This window comes from Panthera onca, chromosome A3 (genome assembly GCF_046562875.1).
Source record: "Panthera onca isolate mPanOnc1 chromosome A3, mPanOnc1 haplotype 2, whole genome shotgun sequence".
NCBI classification, from domain to species: domain Eukaryota; kingdom Metazoa; phylum Chordata; class Mammalia; order Carnivora; family Felidae; genus Panthera; species Panthera onca.
The window spans coordinates 136,651,217-136,671,269 of NC_138341.1; the positions used below are offsets into that span (position 1 = coordinate 136,651,217).

Here is a 20,053-nt window from a genome sequence, read left to right on the forward strand (position 1 = left end):
CAGTTTTTAGATTCATGATAACAAATCTCCTACTGGGGGAGACTGTCAATACTCACTTTTTCTCATGTATAAAAATACCTTACATATGATAAATCAAGTCCAAGGTTGTAGATAATTTTTGTTTATTTGTTTTATTTTTGAAAACACCAAGCTCTGGCCCATAACATGAAGAATATGCTGATGGCTTTTTAAAAAGTTGCTCAAATTTCAAACAGGTAGACTATTTTTCCCCAGTTTAGGTAACAGTTAATAATTATGGGATCACTATGTAAACATAGCTTTGTGTACATTATATTTAGAAAACAGCAGACCGATATGTTATTTGGGATTCCTCAGGCTTTTTTTGGTTTTTAATGAGCACTTACTGGGGCACCTGGGTGGCTCAGTCGGTTAAGTGTCTGACTTTGGCTCAAGTCATGATCTCGTGGATCATGAGTTCAAGCCCCACATCGGGCTCTGTGCTGACAGCTCAGAGCCTGGAACCTGCTTCGGATTCTGTGTCTCCCTCTCTCTCTGCCCCTCTCCTGCCCATGCATGCTCTCTCTCTCTCTCTCTCTCAATAATAAATATTTTAAAAAATGAGCACTTATTTATATAACTATAACCGAATTTGCCAAAGCCTTTTTATTCATTTTTTCCAATGGAATATTTCTTCCTAGAAAGTAGAGTGCTATCTAATAATTTCAATAGTCATTCAAAGAAAAGGAGTACTTACCCTGCATACAAGGTCATCCAACTTGTGTAAAAATTGCTTGCTGCATTTAATCTTTACATCTTCACAAACACCAATTTGTAAAAGTGTTTTCAAAGGTTTGAAATCATTTTTTCTTAAAGCATCATCAATGCATTTTTCCAACTGCTAGAGAAATATAGTTAATGGCACATATATTGAATCAAAACCAAAATTATCACCTCATGCAGTCTAGTCTTCACATGAAAATTCTCAACAGATCTTATGTCAATTCACTTTATTAAAAAAAAAAATACCTGTACACTATGAAGTTTGAAGTAACAGAGATCAAGTTTCTTTGATAATAGCCAAGATTCTATATAAAATATATATATTCTAGTAATTTTCCATTTCACATCCTTTAAAGTCATCAGTACGATGAATTAAAAAAAAAAAAAAAAAAAGACCCCAGGGCACCTGGGTGGCTCAGTCAGTTAAGAGTCGGACTTCAGTTCAGGTCATGATCTCACAGTTTGTGAGTTTGGGCTCCATGTCGGGCTCTGTGCTGACAGCTTGGGAGTCTGGAGCCTGCTCTGGATTCTGTGTCTCCCTCTCTCTCTGCCCCTCCCCCGCTCACACACGCACTCTCCCTCTTTCTTTCTCTCTCTCTCTCTCTCCTCCCCCCACCCCTCAAAAAAGAAACATTAAAAAAAGTTTAGGATGCGCCTGGGTGGCTCAGTCAGTTGAGCGTCCGACTTCGGCTCTCAGGTCATGATCTTGCGGTCTGTGAGTTCAGGTCCCGCATCGGGCTCTGTGCTGACAGCTCGGAGCCTGGAGCCTGTTTCAGATTCTGTGTCTCCCTCTCTCTCTCTGTCCCTCCCCCACTCATGCTCCGTCTCTCTGTCAAAAATAAACATTAAAAAAGTTTTTTTTAAGTTTAAAACAAAGACCCTATTAATAAAAGAAGTGAAATAAACTATATAGTAACTAATACTTAACACCATGGAGAAAACCCTAACACATCTGACTATAAGTTTCTTAATGAGGTTTCGTTTTTTAAAAATGCTTAAAGACAGATAAAAGCACTGTTTGGAAACCACAACTCAAGATAATTTAAGAATTTACTTCGTATACTGTGCATTTTTTAACTTTTACAGAATCCACCATCGTTACTACTAAAGCATACATCACTAATCAGGAATTTTCATACTACAATCTAAACCCCACATTTGGTGGTGAACTACATACACATTAAATACATATATCAAAACTTTTTACCTAAATGATAGTATCTTACAATTTTAAATCCTAACATAAAAATACCCAGGCACTGGTTATATATGAATCACTGTGTAATTCTTGTCAATGTAAACGGTATATGTAAATAACCAGCATCTTTCATACCTCGCAAGTTATAACAGGTTTTGAAAACAAATTTATCAAAAAAACTGAAAGAATAACATTTCATTTAAATTATTCTACTCTTGAGGGGCACCTGGGTGGCTCAATCAGTTAAGCATCCAACTTCAGCTCAGGTCATGATCTCACAGTTCATATGGGTTAAAGCCCTTCATTGGGCTCTATGCTGACTGACGGCTCGGAGCCTGGAACCCGCTTCAGATTCTGTGCCTCCCTCTCTCTCTCTCCCTCTCTCTGTCTGCCCCTCCCCAGCTTGCGCTTGCTCTCCCTCTCTCTCAAAAATCAGTAACATTAAAAAAAAATGTTAGTTAAAAAATTTTAAACTATTCTACTCTTGACCATTTCATGAAAAGAAGCAGGCTTTGTCTTTCCTAAAAATATAGCACCTAACACTTATAAATAAACCAAAATGATTTCAGGAATTAAAATATTTCCTTTTGGTTTAGGACTACATACCTGGAGATCTGGTCTTATTGGCATTTTGATGTAATTTTAAAACAGCAAGACAAAACAAACACCTATAAAACAAAATATATGCTTTCAATACCTTATAATCTATTCTATATATGTTTATTTACAGTTCAAAAATCTTAACACACATAAATAAGCTTATACCAAAGGCAATAAATAATTTCTTCAAGTGCCTCACCATTTAAACATGAAATTACACATTTGAATTTGACCAAAGAAGTTTCTGGAAGAAAGCCTGAAGATCATTTATTCAAGCCTTCTCTTTTTGTAGATTACTTAAATGTCCAAAGTCTTGCCGAAAGGTCACAAAACTAGTTAGTGAAAGAATACAAACCTGGACTTTCATGAGCAATTCCTGCTGTATGTGTTTCAACTTTGGGAACAAGAGGAAAACTAATCTTTAATTAACGTGTAAATGAAATTCAGTCTAGTAACCTAATACTCTTATAACAAGGGGGGAATATCCCAGTACGTTACCAAAGAGCAGGATATAAGAGAATAGACAAATATGGAATGAAGGGAATGAGGAAAAGAAAACCTAAGAACATGGTCCCTTCAAAGAAGAATGGAAAACAGGAATCAATCGGGTTACCCTGATTGATTCACAAAAGCATCTAACATTTTCAAATGTAATTTAGATGTCAGCTCTATAAAGGAAAAGAAATACCATCTTTCCTAGACATTATAAGTGGAACAATTTAAAAATAATCTGTACTTAAAGAGCTCTGTAACAGAAACACCAGGAAATCCACCATAGAGAGGCAATTAATTAATCCAAGGTGAATACAGGACCATGTATTCCTAAGAGAACGAGTGGCATTAGTCACAGTCTACTTTCTTGCACACGCTAGTAGAGAAATTTAAGTGCCAACAAGGGCACACATATCAGGCACGGAAAAGGCATGAGTAAAAAATCTCTTATAATTTCAAATTAACTCTAGGGGGAAATATCTGATCCTCAGAGAAACATTCGCTCCATGTTTATTAGGAGCCAAGTCTAATGATGTTTTTGCAGGACTGTGGTAAGTGGCAACAATTCAAAAGTACCCAGATAGGCGTTGGGAATGGGAGGGAGAGTGAAGAATGAATAAATAAAATGTGGTATATGATAATCGATTTTGTAAACGTAACAGATGAACCAGAATTTTAGATATCTGCAGTCAATTTTAAGTTAAATTAAAAAACAATTTTGCCAAATGATACATACTGTGTAATGGCATTTATGTAAAAAAAAGAAACATTGTCTTACGTATGATTAGATCTCTAGGTGTAAGTATACACATATTTGCACATATGTTTGTGTATGTTTGTGTGTATTTGTGTGTGTGGTAGGGGGAGAGAACGAGAAAGGGAGAGAGGTGGAGGGAGAGGGAGAGAGAGATAGATACCTGTACCATTTCAGGACAGTTGGAAAGTTAGCTTACTGGTGAGGAAGAGTAGTGAGTTCCACAGAAATGTAACTTGCTATTTGTCAGAGGCAGGCTTTACTTGTAATTTATGCTTACATGACTTTTTAAAAGTACAATAAATTCTTGCCGAAATATAGGTAAGTGGAATCCAAAACATGGGAGATGTAAAATGTGGGTGGGGTTATAGTGAGGGGACAAAAATGACCAAGGCCAGCCTCGACAGTTAAGCAGGTGGGAAGTCTAACTGGCTCCATCCAAACCTATTCAGGGGCCAGCTGTGATTCTGTCCCCCCTGGTTGTGCTTGTCTGCTCTGGCCTCTATTGTATACTAAAGGGGCAATTCTAGGTCTGTGGCTAGCTGGGAATTCCAATATACCAGCAAGGATTCCAAGATCTCTAAGTAGCTGGTAGTCATTTTGTCACTTTGCCTAACTCAGAGAGATATGACCCAGAAAATATTGGAAATACAGGGACTCACTCTTTGCTTCCCCAATTCCAAAGAAGGGGTTTATCGATTTTCTATTTGGCTTAACTCTTTAATTCTCCCCAGGCCATCACAGAAGATAGAAATTTAGGTTGGTCCTGTTAGAGAAAGTTTTACTATACACTTACAAGATTTTAGTACACCCCCCCCCCCAAAACAGACTTGCTTCATATATAGAAAATAGTGGGGGAAAGACATGAAAAATATTATCTCAAACACAGGAGTAAAAAATAAGTACTGAAGGTCAACAACCAAATGGGGGTTAATGAGGAACAGCACTGGCTAGAGAACCTTAAGTATCCATTACTGCCACTATTATCATAAGCCTAAAGCTTAGGGGGTGGCTCTCTGTATAAGGGACTATTCCTTGGGTAATATGATCCAGAATATCACAAGGAAATGAAATGATAAAATGTATACAAGAAAAGTTGATATATGAAGGAGAGATGTAGATGTTCCAGTACCTATTCAATAAGAATGCCAAAAATTATCTTAAAAAGACAGTGGGGGTGGTAACAGAATAACAGGCAAGAATTTCCCCAAAATAAATATACACATCCAGGAATTTAAGGAGTCTACTGAATCCCAAAGAAGACAAATTTTTAAAAGTACATCTATAAACATTGTGAGGATATTTCTGAATAATACAAGAAAAAATCTTAAGTCACAAGAGCAAAAACAAAAGCATGCAAAAGAATATGATACCCTGTTTTCATAATACAATACATTTCTGTGAGTTCGAGCCCCGCGTCAGGCTCTGGGCTGATGGCTCGGAGCCTGGAGCCTATTTCCAATTCTGTGTCTCCCTCTCTCTCTGCCCCTCCCCCGTTCATGCTCTGTCTCTCTCTGTCCCAAAAATAAATAAAAAACGTTGAAAAAAAAAAATAAATTTAGACATCTGCTACAAAGATAGCTTTAAACTTCCCATCTATTTAGAAACTAAAATATGTGCATGTGAATAGTCCTCATGATATAAAAACAGAGAAATGAATAAATATTTAGTGAATGAGAAAATGTGTATATACAAAAAACTGTAAGAGCAACCAAAGCAATATTTAAAGTGAAATTCATAGACTTGGGCCAATCTACTGAAAAGTGACAAACAACAGTAGTAGCCTAAAGTAACAGGGTCACAGGGCCTCCAGATGGTAAAGTTATTAAACACTTTACAGTAACTATAAGTACTGTGTACATAAGGATTATTTAAAAAGACTGGGAACTTTGGCAGAGAACTAGAAACTGGGGTGGGGAGTAAGGAAGGCCACAGAAAATTTGAACAAGAACCACATAATTCTAGAAACAAAAAAATAGTCAATAACAAAATTATTTAGAACAAAACAGAAAGACACACAGATGAATGAAAATTACAGAAATGGGAGCCATATCAGAAAAAAAAATCTATAAAGAAACAAAGATACACAAAAATATGGGGAGGGAGACTAGAAGACAGAAAAACACAGAGGGTAAATAATAAAGCCCTATGTCTGTAAATGAAATCCCTGGGAGATAGTGAATGGGGCAGAGACAATAGCTAAAAAATGATGACTGAGAATTTCCCGAAACCAATAAAAGACATAACTATTGATTCAAAAAGCCCTATGAACCCCAGAAGGAAAAAGAAAAACTATACCCAAGTGTACCACAGAAGACTGCTAACAATCAAATACAAAAACATTAAAAGCTGCCAGAGACTAAAAAAAGACAGCTTACTTTTAAGTAGCCTGATAAGACTGATAGCTGACCAACAGAAACCATGAAAGCCAGAAGGCTTAGAACAGTATCTTCTTTAAAGTGCCTAGGAGGCGTCTGGGTGGCTCAGTCAGTTGAGCATCTGACTTCAGCTCAGATCGTGATCTCGCAATTTGTGGGCTTGAGCCCCCCACGTTGGGCTAGCTGCTATCAGCGAAGAGCCCACTTCAGATCCTCTGAACCCCTCTCTCTCGGCCCTTCCCCCATTCATTCACACTCTCTCAAAAAAAAAAACAGAAAATTTAAAGTGTCTAAAGATCAGACTTAACCTACACATTAGACCAGATGGACCTAACAGATTCATACAGAACATTTCTTCCAACAGCAGCAGGATACACATTCTTCTCAAGTGCACATGGAACATTCTCCAGCATAAGTCATATGTTAGGCCACAAAACAAGTCTTACTAAATTTTTAAAAATGTAAATCATATCAAGCATATTTTCCAACCACAACGATATGAAACTAAAAATCAATTACAAGAGGGGCGCCTGGGTGGCTCAGTCAGTTGAGCATCCGACTTCAACTTAGGTCAGGATCTTGTGGTTCGTGGGTTCAAGCCCCGCGTCAGGCTCTGTGCTAACAGCTTGGAGCCTGGAGCGTGAAGCCTGCTTTGGATTCTGTGTCTCCCTCTGTCTCTGCCTCTCCCCCACTCATGCTCTGTCTCTCCCTCTCTCTCTCTCGCTCTCTCAAAAATAAACATTTAAAAAAGTCAATTATGAGAAGAAAACCAAAAAAAACCCAAAAACCCACAATTATGTGGAGATGCTTCTGAACATGTTTCTGAACAGCCAACGAAATCAAAGGAGAAATTAAAAAAAAAATACCTTGAGACAAATGAAATGGAAAAACAACAAAACAAAAATTATGGAACACAGCAAAAACAATTATTAAAAATATTTCTTTATTTTGAGATGAGGGAGAGGGCAGCGAGAGGGAGAGAGAGTATCTCCAGTAGGCTCTAAGCCTGACCTGGGGCTCAATCCCACAACCCTGGTATCATGACCCGAGTCAAAATCAAGAATCGACTGAGCCACCCAGGTGCCCCATTTTTAAAAATGTTTGCAAAAACAGTTTTAAAAGATAAGGTTACACTGAAAAACACAGTAAGAGAAAAAAAGATCTTAAATAAACAACTTAAACTTACACCTCAAAGAACTAGAAAAAGGAGAAAAAACTAAGCCCAAAGATAGTAGAAGGAAAGAAATAACAAAGATCAGTGTGGAAATGAAGGACACAGAGACTTAAAACACAATAGATCAATGAAAATAAGAGCTGGATTTTTGAAAAGATAAACATAATAGACAAACCTTTAGCTAGAGTTCCCAAGGGGAAAAAAAGAGGCCTCAAATAAAATTATAAACGAAAGATACATTACAATTGATATCACAGAAATATAAAAAAATCATAAGACACATTAACAATTACATGTCAATAAATTGGACAACCTAGAAGAAATGAAACCTAGAAGAAACATACAAGCTAGAAAAATACAAGACTGAATTGTGAAGAAATTCAAAATCTCAACAGATCAATCACTAGTAAGGAGACTGAATCCATAAGTAAAAACCTCCCTACAGGGGGCCTGGGTGGCTCAGTCAGTTGAGTTTCAGACTCCAGCTCAGGTCATGATCTTGTGGTTTGTGGGTTTAAGCCCCTCTTTGGGCTCTGTGCTGACAGCTCAGAGCTTGGAGCCTGCTTCGGATTCTGTGTCTCCCTCTCTGTCTGCCCATCCCCCACTCATGTTCTACCTCTCAAAAATAAACATGTTAAAAAAATTTGAGGCAAAAAAACAAAAACAAAACAACTCCCAACAAAGGAAAGTCCAGGGCAAGAGGCTTCACTGGCAAATTCTACCAAACATTTAGAGAAGAACTAACACCAATCCTTCTCAACCTCTTCCCAAAAACAGAAGAGGAAGGTACACTTCCAATTATGAGTTAACATTCTCTTGATACCAAAGCCAGACAACGACACTACAAGAAATTACGAAGTACTGAAAGAAGAAACTACAAACACAAATTCTACAGCCAGCAAAAATACTATTCAAAATTAAAGGGAAGAGGCTTAGAGGAAACATACCTCAACATAATAAAGACTCCTATACGGAAAATGCACAGCTAACCTCATACTCGATGGTGAAAAACTGAGAGCTTTTCCCTTAATGTCAGGAACAAGACAAGGATGTCCACTCACACCACTTTTATTCAACACAGTACTGGAAGTCCTAGCCACAGCAATCAGACAAGAAAAAGAATAAAAGGCATTCAAATTGGCAAAGAAGAAGTAAAACTCTCATTATTTGCATATGACACGGTAGTATATATAGAACACTCTGAAGACTCAACCTAAAACTACTAGAACTGATAAATGAATTCAGTAAGGTCGCAGGATACAAAATCAACATACAGAATTCTGTTGCATTTCTACACACTAATAACAAAGTAGAGGGAGAGAAGTTTAGAAAACAATTCCATTTACAATTGCACCAAAAATAATAAAACACCTAGGAATAAACTTAAACAAGGAGGTAAAAGACCTGTACTCTGAAAACTATAAAACACTGATGAAAGAAATTGAAGACAGACACAAATAAATGGAATGATACTGGGATAGGGAGAGCAAATATTATTAAAATGCCCTTCCTATTCAAAGTCATCTCCAGATTTAATACAATCCCTGTCAAAATACCAAGAATGCTCTTCACAGAACTAGAAAAAAATAATCCTAAAATGTGATTGAACCACAAACACCCCAAATAGCCAAATCAATCTTGAAAAAGAAGAAAAATGGAGGTATCACAATCCCAGATTTCAAGGCATACTACAAAGCGTAAAAGAGAAGTCAAAATTGCATGGTACTGGCACACAGACACATGGATCAATAGAACAAAACAGAAAGCCCAGAAATAGGGGTGCCTGGGTGGCTCAGTTGGTAGAATGTCCCACTATTGGTTTTGTTTGGCTCAGGTCATGATCTCACAGTAGTGAGATTAAGCCCCATGTCCGGCTTTGCACTGAGCGTGGAGCCTGCTTGCAATTCTCTCTCCTTCTCTCTCTACCCCTCCCCTGCTTGTGTGCACTCTGTCTCCCCACTAAAAAAAAAAAAATTAATTAAAAAAAAAAAAAAAGCCCAGAAAGAAACCTACAATTAAATGGTCAATTAGTCTTTGACAAAGGAGGTAAGAATATGCAGTGTGAAAAAGACCGTCTCTTCAACAAATGGTTCTGGGAAAACTGGACACCTACATGCAAAAGAATGAAACTGGACCACTTTCTTATACCATACACAAATATAAATTCAAAAATGGATTAAAGATCTAAATGTGAAATATGAAACCATAAAAATACTAAAAAGAGCACAGGCAGTAATTTCCCTGAAATTAGCCATAGCAACATTTTTCCAGATAGGTCTCCTAAGCCATGGAAAACAAAATAAAAAATAAACTACTGGGACCGCATGAAAATAAAAGACCTGCACAGCAAAGAAAACAATCAACAAAACAAAAAGATAACCTACTGGACGGGGGAAAGGTATTTGCAAATGATATTATCTGATAAGGGATTAGTATCCAAAATGTATAAAGAACTTATACAACATCGAAAACACAATCCAGTCAAAAAATGAGCAGAAGACATGAATATAGACATTTCTCCAAAGAAGACCTGCAAGTCGCCAACAGACACATTGAAAAGATGCTCAACATCATTCATCTTTGGGAAATGCAAATCAAAACCGCCATGAGATATAACCTTACACTTGTCAGAATGGTGAAAATCGACAACACAAGAAACGACAAGTTTTGGCAAGGATGTGGAGAAAAAGGAACCTTCCTGCAGTGTGGATCAGAATGCAAACTGGTGCAGCCAGTGTGGAAAACAGCTCCTCAAAAAAGTAAAAATCAGGGTGCCTGGATGGCTCAGTCAGTTGAACACCCAACTTTTGGTTTCAGCTCAGGTCATGATCCCAGGGTTGTGGGATTCAGCCCCACGTTAAGCTCCACGCTGAGCATGGAGCCTGTTTGCAATTCTTTTTTCTCTTTCTCTCTCTCTCCATCCCTCTCCCCCATTCACCCACTCTCTCTCTCCCTTAAGAAAAAAGAAAAGAAGAAAGAAAGAAAAAATAGAACTACCATATGATCCAGTAATTCCAATGCTGGGTAATTACCCAGAGTACGAAAACACTAATTCGAAAAGATCTATGTACTCCTATGTTTACCGCAGGATTATTTATAGTAGGAAAATTATGGAAAAAGCCCAAGTGACCCTGGATAGATGAACAGATACAGAAGATGTGGTATATATACACATGTACGTATGTGTGTGTATGTATATATGCACATACATATGTATGTGGTAGAATATTACTCAGCCATAAAAAAAAATGAAATCCTGCCGCTTGCAACAATATGGATGGATCTAGAGGGTATAATATGCTAAGTGATGTAAGTCAGAGAAAGACCAATACCATATGATTTCAGTCATATATGGAATTTAAGGAACAAAACAAACAAAGGAAAAAAGAGACAAAAACCAGACTCTTAAATATGGAGAACAAACTAGTGGTTACCAGCGGGAAGGAGCGGTGGGATGGGTGAAACAGGTAAAGGGGATCAAGAGTACACATATTGTGGTGAACACTGAGTAACATATAGAATTGTTGAATCCCTATATTTTATGCCTGAAACCAATGCAACACTGCACATTAGTTATACTGGAATTTAAAAAATTTTTAAATAAGATAAAATATAAAATTAAAGGGAAGAATAATCTTTTTTGATAGTAAAACATATTACAAAGTCACAATTACCAAACAAAAAAAACAACAGTGTTAAGAATAGGAAACAAATGGCCCAATAAAACAAAACAGAATGCAAATGCACACCCAATGCATATATTGTAAGTTCATGTACACATAAAGCTTCATAAATCAGAGGGAAAAGGTAAACTAGTTGATAACTGGTATTAGGAAAACTGACTTACCACGTGAAAACAAATTAGACCTCTATCTCCCACCATTCACAAAAATAAAGTCTAGATGAATTAACTATCCAATGTAGTAAGTGTTTAAAAACTACTAGAAGGAATACATACAGGAGAATATCCCAATGACCTTGAAATACAGAGGCATCTAAGACACAAAAAGTATAAAGCATAAAAATAGGAGCTTTTTGTACATCATTGTCTCTCTCTTACACACACACGCAATTTTATTAAGGAGCACACAGGAATCTCTATTCATTCAGAATCCAGTACTGGCCCAGCAAGTCCTAGAACCACGAACACATTAATTCTTGTAATTCACCATCTTCAGGCCCCAGAGAAACACTTTCCTTGCCTACGCCCTTGGAAGAAGGGGACTTTAGTTAATTACACTATTCTGTTTATTTTACATATGTTAGAATCTTCTATTTTAAAAGTTTAAAGGCTTGGGGGGAGGCTAAAACAATGCTGAGAAGGTTGCAGGTTGTGCTGACACTGACATTTTTGTTTCTGCTTTAGAATGGAGGTAGAATTTGAGAAACCTAAGTGGTCAAGTATGAGAAAAGACATTAATTCACTGTCAAATCCTTCTGTTAGCGGAACAAGAATACAGCTGATTCTTGCATAATGAAGAACTGATCCTTAACAGTGCCAAATGCCCATTTTCTTGCTTTTCTTTGCATTTCAACTTGTGGCTCTACAAGTACCAGCAACTCAGTGCACAGCTGCGCATGGTGACTGAGGAACATCTTGTAGTTCTAAGCGATTCATAGTATTCTTTAATTTGTACACATGTAAATCTAGACATAAATTGCATGAGCATAATATGGATTCTATCATAGCAGAGGGCAAGTAAACGCTAGAATGATGACTAAGTTTATGTTTATAAAAAATTTAGTAAGATTCAATTATTCAAAAATAATTTCAGCATTATTAAAAGAATTTTAAGATTAATGTTCATTAATAATTTGTATTTTATCTTAATCTTAAGAGAATTTTAATATTTCAAAAATTTTTAAGGAAAAATATTTTTATACTACGTCATGTTCTTATGAAAATATTCTCAAATTAGATTTTGAAAGCAATTACATATTGTTTTAATCCTTAAATTATACGGTCTATAAAACACAAAAGTCTTGATTGTAACATATTGGTGATTTATCCAAAATTAAAAATTATGGCATATCTAACTTCTGACTTACATAGATCGATATTTTATTACCTATCCAAAATTCACCAGTCCATCACCAAAGATTCAGTTAATCTTTGATATTTTGCCAACATTCAATCATAAAAATAACAGCTTTACACATATTTGTCTATTTTATTGCGATGAAGGTATATCTGTAAAACTGAAGACTAGAACATTTTATTTAACATTTGAAAACTTGGTTAAAAAGTTTAAATACTTAAAATATATTTTAGGGACATCAATTTGTACTCTTTCCTAGGGCCAGCAACTTTGGGGGCAGGCATGCCTACGTCCTTATTGCTTTTCTGCCTCCACAAATAAAACAATTTGGATTTGAATCTAAAATGTACTTTACGAAGTACTCCTGAGACATGAAATACAGCAAAAATCACTTACGGCCAAGAGGCACAAAAATGCTAACAAGATGGTTTAGTTCCTAGACTACCTTCCTGCAAGATGTCAGCCAAGGAAAACTGATTGGTATCTACGCAGGTCGATTGAAAGTGAGAAAACCGAACAATCCGGTGACCTGTCCCTCCGTCGCAAGGCTGAATGCCTACTGGCCTCAAGGGAGCCAAAAACTGAGTACCACTCATTAAACAAGCCAGGCATTTGCAGCTGAGCGATTAAGGCCGACTCTAGAAGGAAACAAAGGGGATACACTCAACTGCCAGAACGAGTGACCCCCTCCTAAAACATGCTTCCGAGGTACCACGCAACAGAACGGGAACACCAAGATGACGTAAGAAACCCGGCACAGAACACTTTTCACAGAGAGTGTGGGGCTGTGTGTCCAAGCAGGCTTTGAACCCCGGTCCACTTAGGGGCAAGACAGAACCAGTGAGGCGATGAATGCGAACACGCAGGCGGATGAGGACTGAGGTTTGAGAAACGACCAGACGGCTTGACAAACAGGAGGGGCGTGTACTTTCCCCGCAAAGCGGAACACTTAGCAGCCCGGGATCAACACAAGGTCCCCTCCAGCACCGGCCCGACGGCTCACACTTACAAAGGCAAAGAGGAGGCCGACCCCGCCCGAGGGTCGGGAGGAAGGCGGGGTGGTGCGCGACGGGGGACGGGGGCGGGGGCGACGGGATGGAGATACGGGAGGACGGGGCAAGGGGGAGGAGGACGGGGCAAGGGGGAGGAGGACGGGGCAAGGGGGAGGAGGACGGGGCAAGGGGGAGGAGGACGGGGCAAGGGGGAGGAGGACGGGGGGGGGTGCTGGAGACCGGGGATACAGGGTGGGGAACGGGGTAGACGGGAAGACAGGGGTTGGGGGTAGGGTCGGGGGTCTGGGAAACGGGAGGACGGATGCGCGCGGGGGTCGGGTGGGGGTGACGGGGTGGGCGGGCCGGGGGGCCTAAAGGACGGGAGAGGAGCGAGCACCACCTTCCTGAAAAGTTAACCCCAACTGTCTCATCAAACCCCCGTGATGGTACTACCATGGAGGCCAGCACGCGCTCCCATTTTATCCGAGCAGGGCAGGCGGCGCCCAGGAAGAAGGCCGCACGGGGCACGCAAGGCCGGGGAGGGGAGCACGTTGGCCACGGCTAGCCGGCGCGAGGAAACGGCGCCCGCAGACGGAAGCGCTACCAGCCCAGCCCCGCACCCCAGCGGGGAGCGCGGACCACCCCGCCACACGCACGCCAGCGGCGGCCAGCACGCCCCCACCGGCGTCCCCCGACCGGCGGCGCGCGGACCCGGCGGGGCCCCGCCCAGATCCTCCCGGCCCACACCCGCCACACCCACGCCTGCGGCTGCCGGCACGCCCCCACCCGCGTCCCTCGAGGGGCGCAGCGCGGACCCGACCCCGCCCAGCTCCGCCCCGCCCCGCTCCTCCCGGCCCACTCCGCGATCTGCGCGAGGCCGGCCCGGCCGGGGTCCGCCTCTCAATCCCGCCACCGCGCCGCCCAAGTCGTTTTCACAACGGCTCCGCCTCAACCGTCGGGGGATGGCCGCCCCCCCCCCCCGCCCGCCCGCCGCCAGAGGCCGGCCCGGTGCCGCGGTCCTTCTCCACACAGCCCCGCCAATCAGGGTGGCCCGCCACGGCCCCCGGCTCAACCTGCGGCTGGAGAAGGCCTCCGCGTCGCGCCCAGGGAGCCGCCGTTACCGTCGCCGCCCCGCGTCTCAGGCCTCAGCGCCTCACCTCAGGAGGCCGACGGAGAGCGGGAAGCGTCTGCCCAATCGGCGCCGCCTGCGTGCGGGACCCCGTCCTATCAGCGCGGCACGCAGGCCAGGCTCCGCCCCTCGTGCCCGTCAGCGACGCCGGAGTCGCCTGAAGGGGGGGGGGGGGAGGGAAGGGTGGCGCGATTCCTGGCCTTCCTGGGGAGGTGGACTGCCGCGCCTAGGCCACGAGCCCTGCCCCTGCCCCGGCCTCGCGGACGCGCCCCAGGAGCCCTGACTTGCCTCTGCAGGATGCGGGTCGGCCCCAGGAGACTCCCTGGCTATCCACCACCACTCTGGACGTCGACGGCTGGACGGGGCCGCAGAGACCCGGGGTGCCAGCCTAACCTGCGAGGGGGGCGAGGGTCCGACTCCCTGGAGGAACACACACTGTGGCCCGCGGACGACCGCAGAGGCAGGGCGGGCGGGTCCCCACTGACTCTCGCGTACTGCCCCCGCTGCTTGACTTTACAGGCCGGCCACCTGCTCCACCCGGCCACGCCCTCGGAGGTCACGCCCTGAAGACCACGCCCCCTGGCGCCCCGCCCCGCCCCGCCCCCATCTTCATTTCCTAGAAGCAGGAGGTGCCAGGTTCTGCTGTCCTCATTAGCCAAACCCCAGACTCCTGAGGGGCACCAGGCCCAGGCCATCTAGGGGCGGTACTGGGCACAATCATCGACAATATATTCCAGGCTTCTAGAACATTTCCATTTGAAGTGTCAGTTTAAACGATAAGATCAACAATGGATGCTTGGTGTTTAAAAACATGCATGGATACACGGATACAGCAGACAAGCACTTCAAAATTTAAACTACTGATTTCTCATCTTGCCACTTTTTAGTAGAGAGAAAAAAATAATTGTCCTTTCTATTGTTTCATGTGTCTGGAAAGCATAAGGATTGTTTAGTAATACCACATGGAAGATCAAAGCAGATCAACTTAATCTTACTTGAATTGTTTTTAAATGGGTTTTTAGAATGTGGTGTTGGAAAAACCTCATCAATCAATCATAATTGGACTTTCAGTTAAATTTAACAAGCACTTATTGGGAACACCCCATCACAGGGCAGAGCAGGTGGATTCTGGTATAGGTTTGAATGCTGACTTTGCTCCTTACCAGCTGTGGGTCTTTCGAAGAATTAAGCCTCTCTGAGCTTCATTCTCATCAGCTAAGAAAATAGGGGCATTATCTACCTGGTAATTTTCAGAGTCTAATGAAATCAAATACATGCAGTAGCTATCACTGTGGGCAAGCCAGTGAGAATGAGTGAGTGCACAATAAATGTCACAGTTTCCTTCCGCTACGTGCCAGGCTCTGCACCGGGTGAGGGAAGGCAGATACACACTCATCACTCCATACACAGGATTCAGTAAGCACTGAAAGAGCAGTAGAGTATCCCATACCCTACATTCCCTTAGAGCTTTCTTCCTATGTTAGCATCGACCTGGCATAAAGATTGTATCTCACGGGGCGCCTGGGTGGCTCAGTCGGTTGGGCGACCGACTTCGGCTCAGGTCATGATCTCACGGTCCGTGGGTTCGAGCCCCGCGTCGGGCTCTGTGCCGACATCTCGGATCCTGGAGCCTGCTTCTGATTATGTGTCTCCTTCTCTCTCTGCCCCTCCCCCACTCATGCTCTGTCTCTGTCTCAGAAATAAACATTAAAAAAATTAAAAAAAAAAGACTGTATCTCAGTTTCTCAAAGACATACACAACTGTGCTGAAGCTGAGGTACAATCACAATTCTTTTTTTGGTAAGGCCCTAAATTTGATAGTGCTTTAGGAAGGACAACACTTATATATGAAATGATTTAAACAAGAAGTTTCTCAAGTCTTTTTTCTGTATTAGACCACAAGAAAAACACTCCTCAGGTAACAATGTATGCACATACTTTAATATTTAGGCTTGAGTGAAATCATCTTAAGTGACATTAAAATATGTTTGGGGAGACAACCCCACAATTGCACAATCCACTGCAAAAGTTTAACCTGTAAGCAATATAACTGTGTTAGGGTCTGAAAGTTCTCCTTAAGCTGAACTTTTATCAACTCCTGAATCAACTAGGCAGGTATATTTAAGTTTTTAAATTTTTAAATGTTGATTTTTTTAAAGGCACGTTGAGGTTCTCTTAATATCGAAGACAAAACATTTACTTTATATTCCGTGACCAGAACCTTTTTGGCAAGTGACTGTCACGTGGATAAGATTCTTACATGCCTTTACACAACAGTACATTTGGCAGCTCTAACTCTTACACCTGAAAACTCTGGACAATTGTCTTGCATTCTGGGCTGGGGCCAACGACACAGCAGCCAAGGCTCTCACAGGCTCGCTGACCTAATTGGACAGTTTATTAAACAGCAGGAAATGGAACCAGGCTTCTGCCTCTCTTGCATATCAATGTAGTGCACAGTGCTAATAGCCAAAGGTTGTTCAATTTAATTACCATACCTTAAATCAAAATTCAGTGTTGTTATTATCAAAAGGTACCAAAGAAAGCCATCCCTCTTCTTGGAATTTCAGAAACCCAGAAGTTGCAGTTATAAAAACAAGTTGGTTAAAAGGCAAAACACATCTTTTACATATTGATTTGATAAATGTCAGTAAGTATTCAAAAATTTAGAGTGAATTTATTGGTGACAGCTATCACAGATTCATCCCACCGGTTTCAGCTGTATCAGAACCAAACGTCACAAGCTGGAGACCCTGTTCATATTAGCTGGAGTTTCACACCCTCAGTGCTGGCATCTGCTGTCAGAAACCACCACTCAGCACCAAAAGAAATGATCAGCGCCTTGCTGGGTGTTTGAAGTCATTGTGGCATTCAGCAGGGGACAATGGCCTTGACTTCTTGGAGATTTAAAAAAGAAAACAAAACAAAGAAGACAAAGCATTTAACAGTTTAAAAACTGGGGGGGTGGGGGGAGTGGGGGGGGGGGAAGCCCAGACGGATGTTAGAAACTCTATCTGAAGGCACAAGGATGTTAGAAACTCTATCTGAATAAAGTTGGCAGATAGCTGATAAAACTGGGCATATATAAATACAACTTAAAACGATTAAAAAGTATAAATGTTTGTGACTTTTTTCCTCTAGGGCTCTGGCTATTGATGAAAACACCTTCTAGTTCCACTTGGTAACCTGACTTCTGAAAGATGACTGCTGGGAATTTTCTGACACTTAAGCAGACATAAAAAAGAGTCACCTTAATCATCAAAAAGGTAATTGCAAAGGGCATTGTTGCCTGAAATTACTCTATAGAGCTGCCTGGAAATTGAAATAACTTAAGGCAGAATTTCTTAAAATGTTTAGGTAGTCTCAAACCTAAACAGAATGGCCTGATCACATGCAGATACAGAACTGTCAAACACGAAGAAGGGAAACTCACAAAGAGAGAAGAGAGACTCCAAGAGAAGGGGCTGTTTGGCTAGTTTAAAAGTTAAGCTTTTCCCTCTTCCTTGGCTCTTCCTTTCCTCTTCCACGGCCTAACCAGGGCAGCCTGAACTCCCAGGAATGGTTGTATGATGACTGATGAGGCATAAATTTCTTGCCTATTAATAGTTTCCCACTGTTAGAGGTCTACAGGCTTTGGCAAGCAAACCTAGTCTCAGGTTTTCCTTGTCCCAGGGCAGAAATGCCTCAAGGAAGCACGGTGGGAGTCACACCATGCGTTCTGTTTACAATGGGCACAAACACACCAGACTGACTTATTCTTTAGCTTGTTAAACCCAGAATGTTCCTGAGAAGGCATCCAGTAAGGGTAAAATGTTCCAACATCACAATGATAATAAATAACAGCTACGTTTACAGAGACCCAATCAGGACACATGCACAAGCCACAGGCCTTTCCAAAAAACAAACCAACTGACCCCACCTGGACCGTCGCCGGAGGGGCCAACACTGCCATGCATCTCCCCCCCCCCCCACCCTGCACCCTCCCCCCACCCCGGGCGTGACACTACTCGGCCTTCTGGCCACCTGAGGCTACTTTTTGAGACCTAGCGACACAGGCAGTTCAAGTAGAAGACGGGAAGGGCCACTTCCCAGGGACCCTGCAGCGGGAAAGGAGGTCAGAAGACTCAGGCAGGGGGTGGCGTGTGAGGAAGCGTCGCCGCCTGGCCCGGAGTGCCCAGCGCGGGAACCACTGCGGGGCGGCCTTAGAGGGGACTCGCTCAGATGAAGTGGATCCAGCTCTCTTCGCACTCCCCGCGAGGCATGTGCAGCGCGTGGTTGCGGCACGTGAGGCTGTAGTCTCGGCCGTGGTTGTTGTCCCAGTACTCGGCGCCGGCCACTCGGTAGCGGAGCGCGAAGTGCACGCGCGAGCCGAGCTCCAGCAGGAAGGGAGGCACCGGGAAGCCGAAGGCGAAGACATCCTCCGTGCCCGCTGCGCCCGCGGGCCCGCGCCACCTGGCCACCGCCTCGTGCGCGCTGCGCCAGTCTGAGAAGGTGTAGCGCACCGCCACCTGCTTCTCGAACGCCACGTTGCGCACGCGCACCGTGCCGCTGATGCCCAGGTCCGAGCAGGTGACGCGCTCCAGACAGACGAGCTGCCGCCCCAGGCGCTCGCCGAAGTCCGCGGCCTCGACGGGCGGCGGGAAGTCGGGCACCAGGCACTGCAGGGTGAACTCCAGGTCCTGGCTGCTGCAGCACAGGTCCGAGTTGATGGCGAGGCGCGACAGCACGTGCAGCGGCACCGACGGGTCTTCGCCCGCGTTGAACACCTTGACCTGCGCCAGCTCCAGGCCCAGCGCGTCGGCGAAGCGCACGCGGAGCTGCCGGCTGCAGCCCGGCCGGCAGGCGGCTCCCGGCGCGCCCCCGGCCTTCTGGCGGCGCTCGGGCGAGCTGGGCAGCGAGCGCGCCCGCCGCAGGATGATGGGCCGAAGCGGGGGGTCGCAGCCGGACGGCTCCGGAGGTGGCGGCGGCGCGCGGCCCGGGCTCCCGGGGGGCCTGCAGGGCCGTGGCTCCCGGGCCGTGCCGCCGTCCAGGTCTGAGAGGCAGCTGAGGCTCCGCGGGGCGGGCTTCCGGGGCCCCGGGACCGGCGTCGCCGGGCCGAGACCTCCGGACATGGCCCGGCAAGCCGTCGGGCTACGGGGAGGGGGAAACGAGGGGCGGCCTCCGGACCCCGCGCCCCCTACCTCGGGGTCCCCGCCGGGCCGGAACGGCAGCGTGCAGGGAGCGTCTGGGGCGGGCTGAGCTCTCCCCTCGCCCGCCACCGCGCCCCCCGAGTCCTGGCGCGGGTCTTCCGCCTCCGGCAGCGAGAAAGCAGACAGAGGAGTGCTTTTTCTCCAGGGCAGAGGAGGTTTTTCCGGGCGCCCCCGGGAGCGCGGGGTGGCGCCTCCCTTTGGCCGCCTCGGAGCCTCTCGGGGGCGGGGGTGGGGGGGAAGGCTGCGTCCGTGGAGCCGCCCCTCCCGCCTTCCCCGCCCGCTGCGTTACTTACATGGCTGCAACTTGTCGGGGCGCAACTTCCCGGCGAGCCTGCGCCCCGCCCCTCGTGACGCCGCCGCGCGCCCG

The 20,053-nt window shown here is 44.1% G+C and overlaps 1 protein-coding gene and 1 long non-coding RNA gene across 2 annotated transcripts; both read right to left on the reverse strand.

Moving 5' to 3' along the window:
- Positions 1–760: 760 nt before the first annotated feature.
- Positions 761–14,558, reverse strand: LOC145715383 (uncharacterized). Its single transcript, XR_014137502.1, has 3 exons — positions 13,822–14,558; positions 2,546–2,607; positions 761–856 (listed from the first exon to the last, which is right to left on the reverse strand). It is a non-coding gene; the product is annotated as an uncharacterized LOC145715383 (long non-coding RNA).
- A 1,858-nt stretch (positions 14,559–16,416) lies between these two features.
- On the reverse strand, positions 16,417–19,872 carry PPP1R3D (protein phosphatase 1 regulatory subunit 3D). Its single transcript, XM_060621460.3, has one exon. It carries the CDS (start codon positions 19,606–19,608, stop codon positions 18,715–18,717), a length of 894 nt encoding a protein of 297 aa, XP_060477443.3. The 5' UTR covers positions 19,609–19,872; the 3' UTR covers positions 16,417–18,714.
- Between the last annotated feature and the right edge of the window lie 181 nt (positions 19,873–20,053).

Coding starts and splice junctions, on each gene's coding strand:
- PPP1R3D (XM_060621460.3), bottom strand. CDS start 19,608: ATGTCCGGAGGTCTCGGCCCGGCGACGCCGGTCCCGGGGCCCCGGAAG.